This window comes from Betta splendens, chromosome 13 (assembly GCF_900634795.4).
Source record: "Betta splendens chromosome 13, fBetSpl5.4, whole genome shotgun sequence".
Classification (NCBI taxonomy): Eukaryota; Metazoa; Chordata; class Actinopteri; order Anabantiformes; family Osphronemidae; genus Betta; species Betta splendens.
Window position 1 is genome coordinate 15731534 of NC_040893.2, and position 17203 is coordinate 15748736.

General features: G+C 46.6%; 1 protein-coding gene across 1 annotated transcript in view; it reads left to right on the forward strand.

Annotated features, from left to right (window-relative positions):
- Window positions 1-17203, forward strand: part of zgc:153039 (uncharacterized protein LOC767698 homolog) — a 28868-nt gene that overhangs the window by 4886 nt on the left and 6779 nt on the right. Inside the window, exons 7-9 of the mRNA XM_029172487.3 lie at window positions 7210-7367; window positions 9197-9279; window positions 12504-12628. Coding sequence (XP_029028320.1) covers window positions 7210-7367; window positions 9197-9279; window positions 12504-12628 — 366 coding nt within the window. The remainder of the gene's footprint in view (window positions 1-7209; window positions 7368-9196; window positions 9280-12503; window positions 12629-17203) is intronic.

The following is a 17203-nucleotide window of genomic DNA, read 5'->3' on the forward strand; positions in this document are numbered from 1 at the left end:
CAAGGTTAAACGCAGGTGCGAGCGCGGCAGCACGCGCACGGCCGTAATCTAAAAGACCTGCGTCTTTATTCAAGATCAAATCGACAATCAGCACGATTCAAGATTCTAAAAGCCGGAGCTGGTTTAACATCACGGCTCAGTGGGAGCCATTGGCACCATAACTAGTTGTTGTTGTTGGTTGGTGCTGAAGCAGAAAAAATTCCAGATACTGTACATGTGTACAAGTACTGCAATTGTATGAGTTTTGCCGAAAGTACAGCTTCACGGTCACTTCATGTTCTGATGCCAGATGCAAACTGCAGCTGGATTAGGACCCGATGTGGATGTGAGACGCTTGTGTGGGGGTTTCTGCGAGGAGGCTTGTTGGGACTTTCAGTGTCAGCTGTCAGGTGTGTGTGTGTGTGTGTGTGTAGTGGGGGCATTTGTGACTGACTGACTGATCATATGCTTTGGTTTTTGTTGTGACTGTAGAAATTCCTGCTAATGAATGTGGGTGGTAGAACAGGAAGACGGGACCGCACGTGGAACCCCGGGTTCCTCTGGCCCACGCAGGCTGTTCATTAAGTAAATGGAGAAGGATGTGAGCACCCAGGCGTAAAATCTAGTTCTAATGGTTTTATGGCTGGGACATGACTCCATTTACAGTAGCTCTGACAGTAACTCTTGTTTGAGTGTAGTTGTTTTTGTATAATTCACTATCATTTCTGAGAACTGGGAAAATGGTTCCTGCATTTCCTCAGTGCATCTACTTATGTTCACACTGCACACATGTGACATGTTCAGTAATTTAGCCCGAGTAATTTTCCTTTGTTTCATAAGGGAATTTCACAGTGTGGTAGTTTACCTCTGCTGTGTAATGGCTGACATTTACTGCTTTCACTTCCCAAATTAGCTCATTGCTCTGAGTTTGCATTATGGCCATTTGACACCTGATTTGCAAGAACGCAGTTACTGATTAGCCCGAAAGCCCAGTAAGGAGACGAAAGGTGGACCTGCAGAGACGGTGACGGGTCCCGCTGGGCTCCAAACGGCTTTAACGTCCACCTTTCAGATTCTGTGAGGGGAAATGGGAGCTTCTGTGATCACCTGTTGGTAAACCACTGCTATTCATCATGAACACATATGGTATTGAGTAAAAACAAAACTGAAATCTTTACGGCGTCAGTTCCAAATGTCTGCGTCACATTAATGATATTTCTATGCAAACTAATAGATATTTGGCGTACTGTAATTCCAAGGTCAGACGACACGTTCAGGTGACATTTAGCTGGATTTGATCTGCTCCTAAGTGGCCCTAAATTAAATTAACCTGTTGCCAGTTATTAATATGGCCGTGTTTGAGTATCCAGCAAAACATTGCAGAAGTAAAAAGGCCTTCACTCATTATTTCTTTGTCTTTAAGTCAGTTTAAACAACTTGATTGATCACCCTGGAAATGTTATTTCACTGCTGCACATGAATAATGAAGAGAGTCTTAAACCATAATTAGAAGTGCTTTAGTTGACAATACTATTAACTTACATGTAACAAAGTCAAGTCTAGAAATCAGGAAAGTACTAATCCTTCAGTTTCACTGCATATAAGATGTGAGTGTATTATATAACATGAAATACTTCGCCTCCTCCGGCTCTGTTGTAACAGATGTGCAGTGGCTGTAGTTGCCTGCGTCGTCCAAAGGGTGTCAGTCACACGCTGTCCAGTCGCCTCCTTCCTCCTTCAGTGAGCTTCTGGTGACAAACTAACCTTTACATAAGGCTTTTCGAAATTACTACCTTCTGCAAATTGTAGATCTGCATCACAGCTTTAAAAGGCAAAGTAGTTACGATTGTATTTAAAAGTGAATGTCAGCGCGGTGGGAAAACGCTTATTGACAGGGATTCTACTGCATTTTAAGCGGTTATGAAGGCGTCCGCCTCTGTCAACAGCAGCGCCGATCTCACAGCATCCGTGGCCTTTGCCGGGATGTGAGCGAGGCGATATGAGGGTTCTCGGGTCAGGCTCAATGTGATGCGATGAGGTAACGGAACCCAGAGTTTGCAGCTGAAGTCGGTTTTAGACTTTAACGTTCAACGATATATAGCCAGCACTTCCTCGGCCCAGTATCACGCGGACGTCCTGCTCGTCCTGGAAGTCTGGTGACGTCCTGGGAACAAACGCAGAATTCCACTGTGTTATGAATGTGTATGAATCTGCTTCACGACCAAGTGTTAGGCTGATTTTGATGCAGAAGTTGCTAAGCTGGTTCCCAGGTCACAGGTAATGGGGCTGCCCATAGTTTGCCTGTGTTCTGATGATTGCTGATGATATGCCAGTATGGTAAGAGGCCGGTGATGACGGCGGCGTGAAGGCTGTGGGGATACGAGATAGAGGGGAATCTATTAACCTCGTGTGACCAGCCAGCCAGCCATGACAGATTGCCCTGTCGCTACTTTATCAAGCTCTGATAGTGTGTGTGTGTGTGTGTGTGTGTGTGAGAGAGAATTAAGAACTTGAATCCACAGTGAAAGTAACAGAGTGAACATGACAGCTCAGCTTTTGTTGCTCAGTTGTTTTCAATTTTGAAATTGGTTTCATGCTGGAATATTAACTAACTGTAGCTGTAGCACACGTGTGTGAGCCGCACACGCCTCCTCCCCCTCCTCCCCCCGCATCACCCTGCGTCACTGACCTGTGGGCTAATCCGCCCAACGCTACGCAAGCTATTGTAATAATAGGTGGCTTGATAATTATATTAATTTGAATCTGGGCCTTCTTTTTTTGTCCCCCCCCAACACACACACACACACACACACACCTAAAAACTTCAAAATCAGATTGGTTTTCACTTGTTGATCTACCTACGCATTAGCTCTGTTCCTCTAGTTCATGTTTTATTTTCTGTCAGTCTATTTATTTTTCATCATCATCATCATCCTGCCTGTGTTTTGTCATGTAGTGGTCCAGCTTTACTCTTTTACGTGTTGATCTTTTTGGCAGTGAGGACTGGGGGACGTTGTGTTGGTGCCTCATTTCTCATGGTCTTTCCAGGTTTCCTTTCTTGTGCTTTCCAAATTGCAGCCATTGTGAGGTAACTAGTCCAGGGTTCCTTCTCGTATTATTCCCCCCCTGGCTTTTCTTCTCCCTCCACTTTTCTTCCTCATCGCTTTCTTCTGGCACTATCGCCCCACAGCAGTGTTCTTGGCTTCTCCTCCCGGGCTGTCGTTCATTCATCCATCCACACAGCCACCTTCCCTCCTTTTGTCATTTTCCACCTATCTCGCCACCGCAGAGATTCCAGACACTTTCTCCCCCTCTCCCTAATCTTTCTCGCTGCTGTCCACATTTGTTCTTTGAGAAGAGGGGTAACAGTGGCGGCAGGACAGGCCAACTCCTCATGTCTTGTCTGAATTAGAAGCTGCGGGGATCGGATGAAGAGACGGGGGATGAATGGCGAGGGGGAGAGACGCGGATGATGATCTCGTGTTTTGGGCTGTGTTGTCATCACAGATTTGCAACAGTTTATTAGAACTGATGAGCACTTTGTGCTGCAGGACTCATGACATCAGATTTTGCCTTAAAAGTAGTCGTGTCGGTCCATGCGTGGAAAATGTGAGCCTTTGTTTAGCCCATGCCTGTCTGGACCCTAGGATGTTTGTAGGATACCTTTAATTTCATGCTCTAGGTTTCACTGAATGCATCCACACTGGTCATTGGGCCGTAAACATTATCCAGCTACTCCTTTATAACAACAGCCTGCAGTTTGGAAATGCAGAAACGTCTGCTAACCACAGAAAAGTGTTGTGAATGATGGTGTATATTCATCCTTCCAAGGCTTTGCCACGATGAATATCAGAAGCTGTCGATATTGCCGCCTCATATCAGTGAGATTTGAAGGCAGATGATGGAGTAATACAAACAGGCGCCTGGAAATTGGAAGTTGGAGCAAAGAATAACTGAATGGAGAGGCTGAAAATTGGAAATGGTGAAATGGAGAACAGTCGGAGCGGAGATTTCACGGTTTTGATAAACATTTTAAAATAGGAAGGTGGTCCCTGAAATGCGTGTGTTAGAGGGAGGAGGCTGAGACTGGGTGGAAAAGAGAGCGTGTGTGTGTGTGCCTTGTTAGTTATTGATCCCATTTAATAATCCTTAACCACAGTCTACTCCCCTGAGAGCACTTAGCTCCCTTCTCCCTCCCTCTCTCTGACTCCCACAACCCCTCTCCGCCTCCCTTTTTACTTTCTGTTTACCTCCTCCTCTGCTGCTGCTGCTTTATGTGTCTGTATCTCTTCCTCACCCCTTTTGTACCGTGGCTCCACTCTGAAGGTATCTACAAGGTCAAGGGCAGGTGAGGCTAAAGACCAACACTAAATCCCAGCAGCGGCGTAGTTTTGTACTGGTGCGTTTGTTGCTATGGAGCTGATTCATTCGTCTCTAAGAGGCCGGAGCTCATTCAAAGCACACTGGGCCGGATACAGACTTTAAAGGTAACACAGGTCTTTTGCGGATTGAGATTCACATGTTCAGGCTGTTGCTTTTGGAGAGGTTTCTAGTGGCTGTGCTGGCAGAAAGAGGTCTTTATTTACTTTTCCCTTCTGGCGTGATGGAAAACTAGACCTATAATCATCGCCCACACCTACGATTTAACATTTATTCCTATGTCATGTGCTTTGAATTGTTGGTGGCAACACTGGACCATCAGCGGTGACAGTGATGCAAATTGACTGCATGTGTTTCAACAGCCCCAGTCACATGAAAAACACCCGATCCGTGCGAGGTAACGACCAGCATCAGCTTTTCTGTAATGTGCGCTTGGTAAATAGGACTAACCTCCGCTTTGCACAGAGAACCCGGCTGAGTTACAGGACCATCAGGTGCATATTGCAGACACAAATGGTCACATAATGGTGCAATGAGCGTAAAAGCGATGGTCGCCACAAGCCAGAGCCCTCTCAGCAACTCTGTCTGGTCCCACTCCAGCATTTATTGGTTGTTGTGGACGTGTTTTTCTTCAGGGTCATTAAACCAGATGATCCGGAGTCGTTATGCTGGTCCTGATGAGAAGTGACCTCGGCCTCTAAAAGCTGAGGCCACCAGCATCGCAGCAGCGTAAGCGCTGTTGTAACACACCTCAACACAAGCGCACACACACGCGCTCCTGGTGTCAGCGCTTCATTATTCCGTCCGCTTGATAAATCGCATGTAATTAATCCATAATGTCCAACCTAAGAGCTGGCGAATTAGAAATCAGAAACACAAGCGCATAAAATGATGGATTAAAAGATGAATATGCATGAATACACAAATGAGGACATGAATAAAAATTGTAAACAAACGAGCTGAAGGATGGAGCCGGGCCAGAAGGAGCGAGAACAATCGGCCAAGCGATCTCTGCGGGCTCCTTTTTAGTCGTTTAGCTTTGTTTCCTCCCCTCCTCTAAACGAGCTCCTTTAATCTGTCACTCGCCCCCTCGCGCTTTTGTTCTCCTCTTTATTTGGATGGCAGAGCTCATTTCAGCTGGATGATCTGATCAATAATTACTTTCCAGGCCACACACACACACACACACACACGCTGAGTCACATATAAGCACCGCTCTGTAATGAACACGCAGCTCTGGAAGAATCGCAAAATTATGAAACACAGACTATGCATTGTTCATTTTGTTAACACACGGACAACATTTCTCTGTCGCGCTTTATCCTACACACGCTGTTTGTCACAGCTATCACCAAGTTCAGTGTTGCTTTTTGAGAGCTGGTTTGGAAATGTCAAGCTTTTCAAGATTTATACTGCTCCTGCTGCACATTGGCGAAACTATTAATTAGCCTCTAAATTCTGACCCACGTCATTACTCACTCGCTCTCTCGCTCCCTCTCTCTAAGACAACGACGCAGATACTAATATCACAGTGGACGCTTGTGCATCACATTAACAGATCTTTGGTGTTATGACCACCACACACTTTTTCACATGCGTGCACATGGCAAAGAAGCAAAGTAATTGGCATTTCCTAATTCCCAGGGCGTTGTTAACGTCCCACACACCCTTTGTTCAGTTGATTTGTGATAATGTAAAAAGCCTGTATATGTGCGCTTGTGTGTGCCGCTTGTGTGTGCCGCCTGCCTCTTGGGCTCCATGTGAAATAATAACGCGCTCAGATCTTTGGATGGAGTGAACAATACTTAATAGGGCCATGATAATGAGTATTAAATTCACTGGACCTGAAAGAAAACGTGACGAGAGTCTTAATTACGAGGGAGAGAGAACGGACACCAGTAGAAGTGGAAGTAAAATGAGAAGGCGAGGTCTGAGACAGAAAAGTAAAAAAAAAACAAACTTGAATGGGTTTTAAAACTGAAGATGAGGGAGCAGAGTGTGCGTACTCAAACACAGAGATTGAGTTGGATCAGGAGACGGAGAGAAATACTTTGCAGTCTAATTCGCTCCTCTTGAGCTGCGTTGTATTGGAGGAGGTGGGGGGGGCAGGCTGTAATCATCCACACCCTGCTGGAGGCTTTGTGCAACCTCCACACACACGCACGCACGCACGCACACGCACACGTATATGTATACATGGATGGCTGTGTGGACGTCCTTTTCCAGGATCTCATCATTAGACCCCGTGTCATAATAATAATCAACTCTGCTTCAGTCTTGTTTTCCTTTTTTTTTAATTTTTATTGGAAACTGACTCATTTTAGGATAAATGACTTTGAAGTCTCACACAGTGACTGATCATCACTGGACTGTTAGTTGATAAACCTGGCTAATGGCTGCAGGGATCTTTGGTGTCATCTATGAACTGATGGGATGGAGCCATCGTTGGCGCCTTCGTAACTGAAGCAAATTGTCACTCCTTCAACACAATTACATAAACCTACGGAAGCAGGTTACTCAGAGCAGCTGTCAAGACAACGGCTAATACGTTTACACGCACTTCCTTTTCACTGGACATCTGCCTATACATGCAGCAGACGTGTGCTTTGCCCTGGGATTAGAACATTTCACATTCATTTTCTATTTGTTTGAGAGATTCAAATGACCTAAAATAAAAACCAAGTACTGTTTGGTGGTTTTCACTCTTAGTTTTCTGAATTGTGATTCAGGTTTTTTCATGATAGTGGGTTTTTTATAATTGAACCTGAAAACATAATACCTTTTTTAATAGGTTTTGAGGTTGCTGTACAAGCTAACAGTCCTGACTCTTTCCTCCAAACCTGCTTCCAGCGTCCTGCTTCAGAGGGACTACAGCTTTCTGAGGGACATCAACGTCTGGAACCCCTTCGTCACCATCGGCGTTTATTCCTCCACGCTGTCTGCCGCCATGAGCAACCTGATCGGGGCGTCGCGCATCCTCTACGCGCTGGCCAGAGACGACCTGTTTGGTGAGTGTGTGCAGGAAGCAGAGCGGGGCCGCGTATGATGGGTCCAGGCTAGAGAGAGACGATGAACCCTCAGGTTACGACAGAAGCGCTGATCCCGGTGATGAAACGCAGAGTGAAAGTTTTAACACACTTTATGTTAAGGGTGACGTTTTTCCAGCTGTTCCCGCATCATGTGCTGCAGCAGCCGGGTGGTTTCCATCTGTGTGTCTCCTCGTGTGGATCCAAGCTGCTTCCTACTTTGTCATTAATAATGACTGGGAGCACCTTTCTTATTCTGCCCTTTGCTCCGTTCTTCACAAGTCTATTATTGTGCGTGTGCGTGTGTGTCAGGGGAGATAAATGGCTGTATTAGCCTCAGTTCCTCCGTGGAGTCGTCAGACAGAGCAGAGTCAGATGATTCTAAATCCTTTGTCTGTTCACCAACAGCCAACACGCCGTCTGGACCTACATTAATCTGTTTAGCAGTCAGGCTGTGGAACCAGAAGTGCTGCTGTTGTAGAGGAGTGAACGCATGTTGGTCCAGTGGTAACAAGGAACAGAGGACAGAGAAGCTTTTTCACCCCACACACCCCTCTTTGCTTCTCTATAGGTCCTTAATCTCTGACTACTTCACCTCCCTCCTACCTTCCCTCATGCTCTCCATCAGTCTCAGTCTGCTCCTCTGAGTCTCATTGATTGGTCTTTAATGTGTCATTGATTTAATTTCGATCCTTTATCAGCTGTGAAATGTAGTCCTGAACCCTGGTCTCCCCCCGCAGTCTTCACCTCACCCATCCAGTCTATCCAGGTGGTTCATTTGGTCTGCTCTATGTATGGTCTGTGCCAAGATCCTGCTGTCTCTCCCTCTTCGATCTCGCTCTCTCTCCTATTTTCTCTTTATCATTGTCTTTTCAGGCCAGACATTTAGTTAATTACACAAATTACTTTTAAATGTCAGTGACGTTAAGAATTGTCATCCCTCATCGAGGTCCGATGTGATCTGCAGCAGAACTGATTTTCTGCCAGAGGAAGTAACATGAATTAATAGAGAAAAAGCGAATCCGTCCATAAATGTGCAAAAAGGAACTGGACCCCAGGATGAGGAGCGTTTCCCCACTACCACACACAGCATTTAAACTAGGAGTCACCAGGGCTTCATAGAAAACATTGAGGCTATTTGGATAACATGGTAGTTATTGGGTTTATTAGTTTATTTTTTAACTACTGTCCTGTGCAGGAAATGAGGTAGCAACATCAATACACTTACAGCTTCATGTTTAGTTTTCATTTGTTGTAGCTGGTTGAAAATAAATCACAAAAACAGAATATGGAATAAAGGTGTTCCTTAAAGAGCCAAAATGCTGAATGCATTGAAAGATATTCCAGCATTTAACTTGGTATTATTTTTCTCAGGTTGTGAAGATTGCTGAAACTTTACAATCTCCATCGGCAGCAAACTTCGCACGCTGAGCTCCTACTTTCATCTGAAACGTGAACGTATGAATATTTCATGAACTCTTGTGGGAAGTAGCATGTCAATAATCATCAGAAATAGCAGCGAGGAGGAGGTGTTGGCAGAGGAACCCGAGTTAAACTGTGCAAGTGTGAACTTGTGCAAACATTGACAACAGGCATCTCGGCGAGTGACATCTGATTGACACCTGTTATTTCATGGAGTCCACGCCCACAGTGTCAGACCTGGACCCCTGAGTCCGCTGAGGCAGATTAAAGACGGTGACGAAATGTTTTTCCAGCCATGCATCCAGCCTGTGTGATGTGTTTGAATGGAAGCTGCTCCTGGAGTTATTTTCATGATTTAAATATGTGCCGTTTTCATCTCTTGACTCTAGGTAAGGTGCTGTCTCCGGCTAAGAAGACGTCCCGCGGTGGAAACCCATGGGTTTCAGTGCTGATCTCCTGGTTCCTTGTGCAGGTAAGCAAAACAACTTCTGCAAGTTAAGGCATCAAACCAACAAAAGGACCCAGATGGAAAAAAGTTAATAACTGCATTTGCTCATTTGTTTGTTCTGAAAGTCCCCGTTCCACCGCTCAAGACGGCGACAACGGCGGTTTAGATTTAAACAATGTATTTATTTTAGTTGAATCAGGGATGAATTCGTGCAGTACTATGAAGCTCGGTACAAAAGGAAGAGAGAGTCTTTAACAAAGCTGCTACAGTATCATTTTAATGCAGCGCTGGCAAGATGGAGCGACAGTGGAGTCTGGATTGTGAAGCCCAAAACTTTCCCGAGGCAAGAAGATCAAAACGCTCTCCTGTTCAACTCGAGCAAAGTCCGTCTTCAAGCGGAAGCGATCCGTTCGGCGGCGTTAACTACTCCCGTCTGGACTCGTTTCATACACACCTGTCACACACACTCCGTGGCTCAACATTCAACAAATAATGCTCAAAGATGTTTAATTTTGGGGACTAACTCAAAAGCTCCAGTTTACACTTAAATCAGATCGACTTGATTATAAAGGATTCCTTCGTCGGTGAACTTTTTCCTCCCGTTGACTGGTTTTAATTTGGTGCTGCTGCAGTCAAGTGATATTAAAACTGAGCTTTGATATGCTCCCTGGTAAATAAGGTTTCCTGTCACACAAGAAGTGCAGCGCTACTAGAACAGCTGATCCCAATAAGCTGTCACTCTGTAGACGGCAAAGCTCTGCCTGTTGTGGTTTTTGCCTCTTGTATCTGTAAGTGGGGGAAAGAAGTCAATTTAGGCTCAGGAGCAATATTGACAGAGGGGAGGAGGATCATGGAGCAAATAGTTTGGACTGGCCCATCATTGTTAGAGGTGAGTGTTAAAGGCTGAGCAGCGTGTCATTATTTACAACCACCCTCTCTTTCCATCCCTCCGTCTCCGTTCTCTCCTCATGGAGTCCGACGCCACTCTCCAGAACTGCGGGAGGAGCAATTACGTGGAAATCGTTAGCTGCGCTGCCGCCGCCATCAGAGATCATTGACTCTCATCCTCCGTCTCCCTTCCTCTTCCTCCACCATTCAAATGATTCACTGATGACAAAAGTCTGATTGTAATCTCGCCTCGAACACTCGTGTACTGCAGGATTAGAAAGGGCGATGAGGGAGGAGGGGGAGGACATAAACCAAAGCTTTCTTTTATTGGACTTTTATGTGAAAGAAAAAAACCAACTCTAAGAGCAAGTTGAAATCAGCAGTGGCTGGATACAGTAGGTGAATACGTAGACACCTATGGTGAAGTCATGGATTCTCACCACACTTAAGGCGATCACCCACAGCTCCCCCTGGTTTAGCTCATGTACTGAGCAGAGTAATCAGTTCATAGAATCACCTCCTTCACACACTCATTGGACACACATGGAGACTGGAACTTGAGCTTGTCTCATTTAATTGTTAAACAGCCTATGTGAGTCCACTTCACGTGTGCTTTTCACACTCAGAAGTGAAAGCAGTGTTTGAAACTGCCACACAGGACAGGCAGAAAGCGCACACACACACACACACACACACACACACACACACTGGCCTGTGCCTGCGTTAATGGCTAATTAATGCTGGCTCCCGCAGGATTTCCAGGGAGACGCCCGCTGACTTTCGCTGCCAGAGGTCAGATATGCGTCTTTACCTCTTCCCGTCTCTTCTTCCGTTTCGCCCTCTCTCGCCGTCTCGTTGCCCCCTCGTTCCATCTCGTGTCATTTTTCATGCGACTGACTGTCTGTCAATAATGTCACGTCATTAATCTCCATTCCCAATCATTACCTAGTCTCCTCTCTCACCTTCAGTTTACCTCTCCCTCATGGTTACATCAGTCGCTGCTTTCTCCCTGACCCGCCCTTGGTCTCCGTAAAGTATCACCCAGTCTGTCCAAGTTTCTAATCGTAGAATAATGATAACCGCAGAGCGACTGTTGTTCGTGGATGCGGTAATTACAGCCTGTACCGTGCAATCAGACTCAGCACCTCCACAGAAACGACGATCAAACGTCTACAAAAGGCTTCATTCAGCGCGGAGCTAATGATGGCCAAAATAATGGAAGTTTTGGTGCAGGGAGCCCGGATGCTGGCTCTGGGGAATAGATCCTCTTTATAGAAGCGTTCACGCCATCGCAGAGCCGACATGCGGATAAAAACCACACATACGTTGATGTTGTGTTAAATTGAGTAGTTGCTTTTACCGTTTACAAACTCCAGGATATTTCATCCGCTGCTGTTGGTGTCTTTCTGATTCCGCTGCCGTGCTGTGATCTCTAATCGGCGGTGGTGCCTTCGCTGTGGTGAACCTACAGCCCATCTGCAGCCTCTAACTGGGGGAAGGTGCTCGCTGTCGAGTCGCGAGCGAATCAGCCTTCTGTGCAGCAAGTGGTCGACATCCTCAGCCTTGACGCTGTGTTCAGTGAGAAGCTGCTCTGCGTCTGGTTTCCATCCAGTATGAACAGGGTCACAACCTGCCTCTAAGCTAAAAGTTTATAATGTATCACCATGTTCATAAATGTTTCCACTAGTGTGTTACTCGTTATTATACCTCAAACAGCTGTGGTTGTATCTTGAAGGTGTGCAGGTAACGAAGCTGCTGCACATACTGTACAGTACGTTAGCATCTTCATTAAAACTGAGCTTTAGCTGCAGTCAACGCCTTCGAATGTCCCTAAATGTCGTCACATCCTGAGTAGTGGACAGTTAATCTGCATGAGCTTTCAGGACAGAGTCATTTTTAGAAGCTTCTATGCGTATGTGGCATAACTGGCCATCCTACAGTGGGTCATTCATATGTGGTGGATGGGTTTGGTGTCTTTTGTAGATTTAAGGTATTTAGCCGTGTTCAGAGTCATTTAAACTTTAATGTTGTGGAATCAGGCCTGTTTTTCCTTTTTTAACTGTAGCTAAATGGTAACGAGGGCTAAACAGAATAAGTTGTTTATCGCCTATTAGACGCTGAGGCTCTTTATTTTCACCAAAATCTGAGCGGAACATGCAAATCACGCTGTTTACTTCATATTTTAGAGGTGCGTCCTCTGCAGCGGAATGCAGTCGAGTGCTGCAAAGGTCACAGGAGCGCGGCGGCAAAACGCTCGGCTCCGGTCAACGCGGGTGACTCCTCGCGGCGGCTGCTAATTGCCTCTCTCCCCACCCCCCCCCCCCCCCCCCCCCCCCTCCCTTTGTGCTCCCTCCTCCCAGCTGGTGCTGTTCTCGGGGAAGCTCAACACCATCGCCAGCATTGTGACCATCTTCTTCCTGCTGGTCTACGCCGCCGTGGACTTGGCCTGCCTCGCGCTGGAGTGGGCGTCCGCGCCCAATTTCAGGTACGCTCGTCTACGTCTCGCTCGTTTCCCGCGCCGTCACCTGCCAGAATGAAGCGCGGCGCTCGTTCCCGTTTGCCATTGTTTATAACCAGCGTGTTGCAGACTAATTAAAGGCATAAAAGTGGCCTCTGCTTCCAGTAACGTTCTGCAACGGCGACGGACAATAAAACCCTGTGACTGTTTTTGCACCTGTGAATTTGTGTGTTTACATTCACTTGACCAGTGGCCGTGATTTATAATAGATCCTCGTATCTGTTCTCGCAGCTGCGGTTTAAAGTGAAGATTGCATCATGACGGCGCCGAGGCCAGACTGTGCGTTTGATTCACTGTGCAACTTTTTTTGTTTTTATTAGTAATTTTAATAATTTCTGTGTCGAAGCGTTGACGGCGCCGTGCAGAAGTCTGTCACCCAAATCTGCACTATATTTAATTTATAAGAGCACATCTCCAAACGCAATAACCTATATTGTTTCTCTAAAGACATACCTCTGTTGATTAAACTCCTCCGCTGGCTGTGAAATACATTTCAAACACGATTGCTGCTGCTGTTTTTATTTGTTCTGGAGGAGAGAAAGTGTTTAAATGCCATGCTCCACTTTATTGTTATGACAGACTGCCTCCAGCGCCGCGTTTGGAGTTATATATTCCTCTGCAGTGATAGTTGGAAATGAGGCCTTTTGCAGATTTCTACATCAAGGACACATCAGTCAAAAGTAGCTGAAATCAGACCAGAACACTGTGTAAACACTGTATAAATACTGTACATCTGGAAACAAAGTCATTCTCTATCTGATGAGCACTTCTAGTGCTGCGGTGTATTTATTTGTGTAATATTTGCATATCGGAGCTGCACAACACAATTGTTGTGTTATCTTCCTGTTGTTTAGAGATTGAGCACACCGCTTAAGGGCACAGAACGTGAAGCAGACTGTTCTGAGTACAGCTGCTTTTACTTTGCTGTGTGCGTTGTTTGTTTTATGTGAGCATTTAGTCTTAACACAACGATGCAGAAACACCAACGTAAGTTTTGTTCCAGTCGTCGCTGTTAAAGTGTGATCACAGATGGAGCAAAATCCACAAGTGTAGAGCTGCTTTTTGTAGAAGTCACTGCCTGTCATTTGTTTTTAAATGGCAACAAGACATTAACCCGAGCTGCATTGATGGTTTAAAACCTCTGTTGTCTTCATGCAAATTCAAAAACTCATTTTATTTATTCCTCACAAGCGACTTGCGAGGAGGGAATGAAAGTTAAAACGTGTGGTTCTGCAAACCTGGCACCACCTGAACAAAATCCAAGCAGCTCCACCACCTTAGTTTTAATGGAATAACAGTCCTTTTGACTGAACGGGGCTGCACGTTCACATCGGCCCAAGCCTCGGTGGCGTCGCTAGCATCAGAGCTAGCGCTGAGCGCTGCAGGATGGATGGCTTTGTGTGGAGCGTTCTCAGGGCGACCGGCCGTTCCCTGCGGCCGTCCATGTACATTGTTATCTGCTCGCGCCTTCTTATCGTCGCGTGACCACTGGCACAGGCTGCACGACACAAAGTTTGCGGCTAAACTTTCCTGCCGTCGAGTCCCCCCCCCTCGGCCCGGGCACCCGGCGCCCCTGAAGCTGATAAGGCAGCTTGTTGTCTGGCCAGCTCCTTCCCCCGAGTTCCTAATTCCGCTGTTTTTATTGTTGCCGTGTCGCCAGGCAAACTTTAACGCCAGTTGTTTGTGTGTTTATTGGTTTAAATCTTAAAATGTGTATGTCTGTTTTGCTTCTGCTCTCTCCTTTCACCCCACTCTCTGCCTGGCTCTCTCCCACGTCTCTTTTCAGGCGAAAAGAATTAAAAGCCATTTAGTGCCGTCTCTCCCCCTGAGAACTGCTCTGTAATTAGCATAACTAATTTAGCAGAAATATTTCCCTTTCCCATAAATTTGCTGTTGTGTAGGGGAGGAAAGGGATTGAAATTATGATGTAGCGGAAAAGATGTCTGCTTGTTAAGTGTGTCTGTGTGTGTTTGCACTTAGAGTCTGTAGCATGAGAGTGAGGGTATTGCAATTAGTCTGTTTGCTTGAGATCTAAGTCACAGTGGGGACATTTTCTTTTTCCTCCTCCTGATCAGTGATGTGTGAGTTCATCTGCCTCGGTGTGCGTGAGGGAGAGTGTTTCCTCTCATTTGTGTGTGTTTGAAGTTTTATCTCTGTGTGTGAGGAGGCTTGTGTTGGCTGCGGCTTTATCAGCCGCGGTTTCAGCTGTGTGAAGTGTTCCTCTGGGTGGTGGTGGGGGGGGTTCTGCGTGCCCTGGTGCTGCACGGGCCGGGTCGCTGGCCCGGGCTGAGGCCAGAGGAGCATTGGGTCACACACAGGCGCCGGCCGACCTTCAGCCAGACTGGAAAGCTCCACAAACACGGCCGCTCTTTTCACTTCCACCGCTTTGTTGCCGCGTGACGTCCAAATTACAGCAGCACACTGCAGCCACCTTTGTTGTTGCCTGTAATAATCTGAATTGACCAGCTGAACCATTAGCTCCAAAAACAAAAGCTTTGTCCTTCGCCGGGCTCCTCCTTTGTCCAGATATGAATGCGGGTGATTTGACTAGGCTGTGTTTTTAAATGAGACTGGAGCTGTGTAAAAATCCAGATGGATCATCAGCTGTGCCTGGACGGAGCAGAGAAAATAGGCTGTTAGACGAGCATTATGTGTTAATGGAGGGGTATGAAGTGATGATGGCTGAGGATAAAGGTGCCTACCTCAGCGCAGAGCAGACGTTTAGCACCGGGTTATTTGCTTTTGATCAAGCCTGTTCACAGACGACTCCGTGTCAGTTCAGCACATTGACTCCACAGTGTGTTCACTCGGCGGCTGTGTCGTGTTTCTGCTGTTCTTCTGCCTTGTTTTTATTGACCATGTCATGTTACATTGAAGGGGGCGCTAATTCTACATAACGCCGTCATACGGAGTTGCAGTCAACTTGGAAACACACTCCACAAATGGGTTTTCCTGGTCGTATTAAGGTGTCAGGAAAACAGAGGTGGGTTCAGGGAGCAGGGTGCTGGTTTCTCCTGGTCCTGGAGTGACTCCTGTCAGGCCTCCCAACTGGTGCACAGGACCTGAACCAGGTGTGGTCACTCAGTCTGATGCCGTCTCTCCCCAGTTCATCCTCTGATGATGCAGGACTGAATCCAGTTGTAAGCCTGTTTACTGCTCTGTCTCCGCTTCATTGAATTGTATTATAGCAGTTACACTGCAGCTGGTCATCATGTGCGACCTGCCACCCACAGCATACGGTATTTTTAACCCAATGAGGCCCGCTCTGCTTCTTCCTTTTGAGACGTAGTGTTGATTCAGTATTTAAAACTGATCCATTTTAAGCTGAAGTTAAAGACTACGGCTTGTGTTTCACATCTGAGTCCGTTTTACTGGTCACCATGAGCCACAATAAGCCTGCAAAAGCCAATCCGGTGGTTTCATGTTGCTCTTCAGGGGAGTTGGGAGATTCTGGGGACAGGTTACAAAAACACCAGCAATAACAATCCAAATATTACTATTTTTATTAAAATTGATCCTGCCATCCACTGGTTCTGTCCTGGTACCACACGGATCCAATTTCTTAACTTTTAAGTAGTTTTTAAGGTCAGTCCAGTCCCCACCGGTGTTGTGCCAGAGCTGGGATGCTGTGACGTAGCGTCTCGCACTCTCTGACCTCTCGCTTAGTATAGAGCCTCAGTGCGTGTGTGTGTGTGTGTGAGAGGAAGGGACGTTAAAGTTTTTGCCAACACCTCCCCTCCACTATGACGTGTGTTTTGGCTGAAGGCCAAGCGTCCTCTGCACCGCCTCCAGTCGCCGCTGCTTCTTCTTAGTGTCTCTAAAGTGATCCAGGGCGCTTCTGCTGCGTCAGCTAAGTGACATCTCTTGCTGGAGAGCACAATAGGAGGATGGGTGGGAGCAAGGAGCTCGTGTAGAGGAACGTCGCCGCCGATGATAGACGGACCACGGAGACAATGGAGCGGAGGGGAGGGAGGCCCAGGTGGGCGAGCTTTTACCATAATTACGTCCACTCTCTGAGAGGCAGGATGAGATGGGAGAGTCAGGTACTGCAGATGTTAAGTGATCCAAAGTCAGGCTAAGTCAATAAGAAATAAAAGCTAAGTTTGGAGAACAGCTCTGGGGTTGGAGGGGCAGAGAAGTCAGAGATGAGGGCCAACATTTCTTCTATTACTCAATAACAGAGCGTTGATATGCATTCCACTGTAGAGGAGCCACTGCACCGATGAAAAGTTTAGCATTAGTGGCTTCTGTCCTGTTGACACATCGCCCTCTTTCTAAGCGTGGACCTGTTTCCTGCTGAACCTGAGCCAGCAGAGGACGGGTTCCTTCCTCCCACTGTAATTGTATGTCTTATCTTTTTCATTACGCTTCCCCCCCGACGTCTCAAAAACATTAGCTCCTGCCTGCTGTGCGGCGTCGCGTGGATGCTTCTCCCCCTTTTTCGCGTGTGCATTCGTGGATGGAGCCGGCCGGTCATTCGAGCCGCTTCGTGTAATTGCAGCCTGGACGTATTTAATGGCTGTTTATCCACATGGCTGCAGA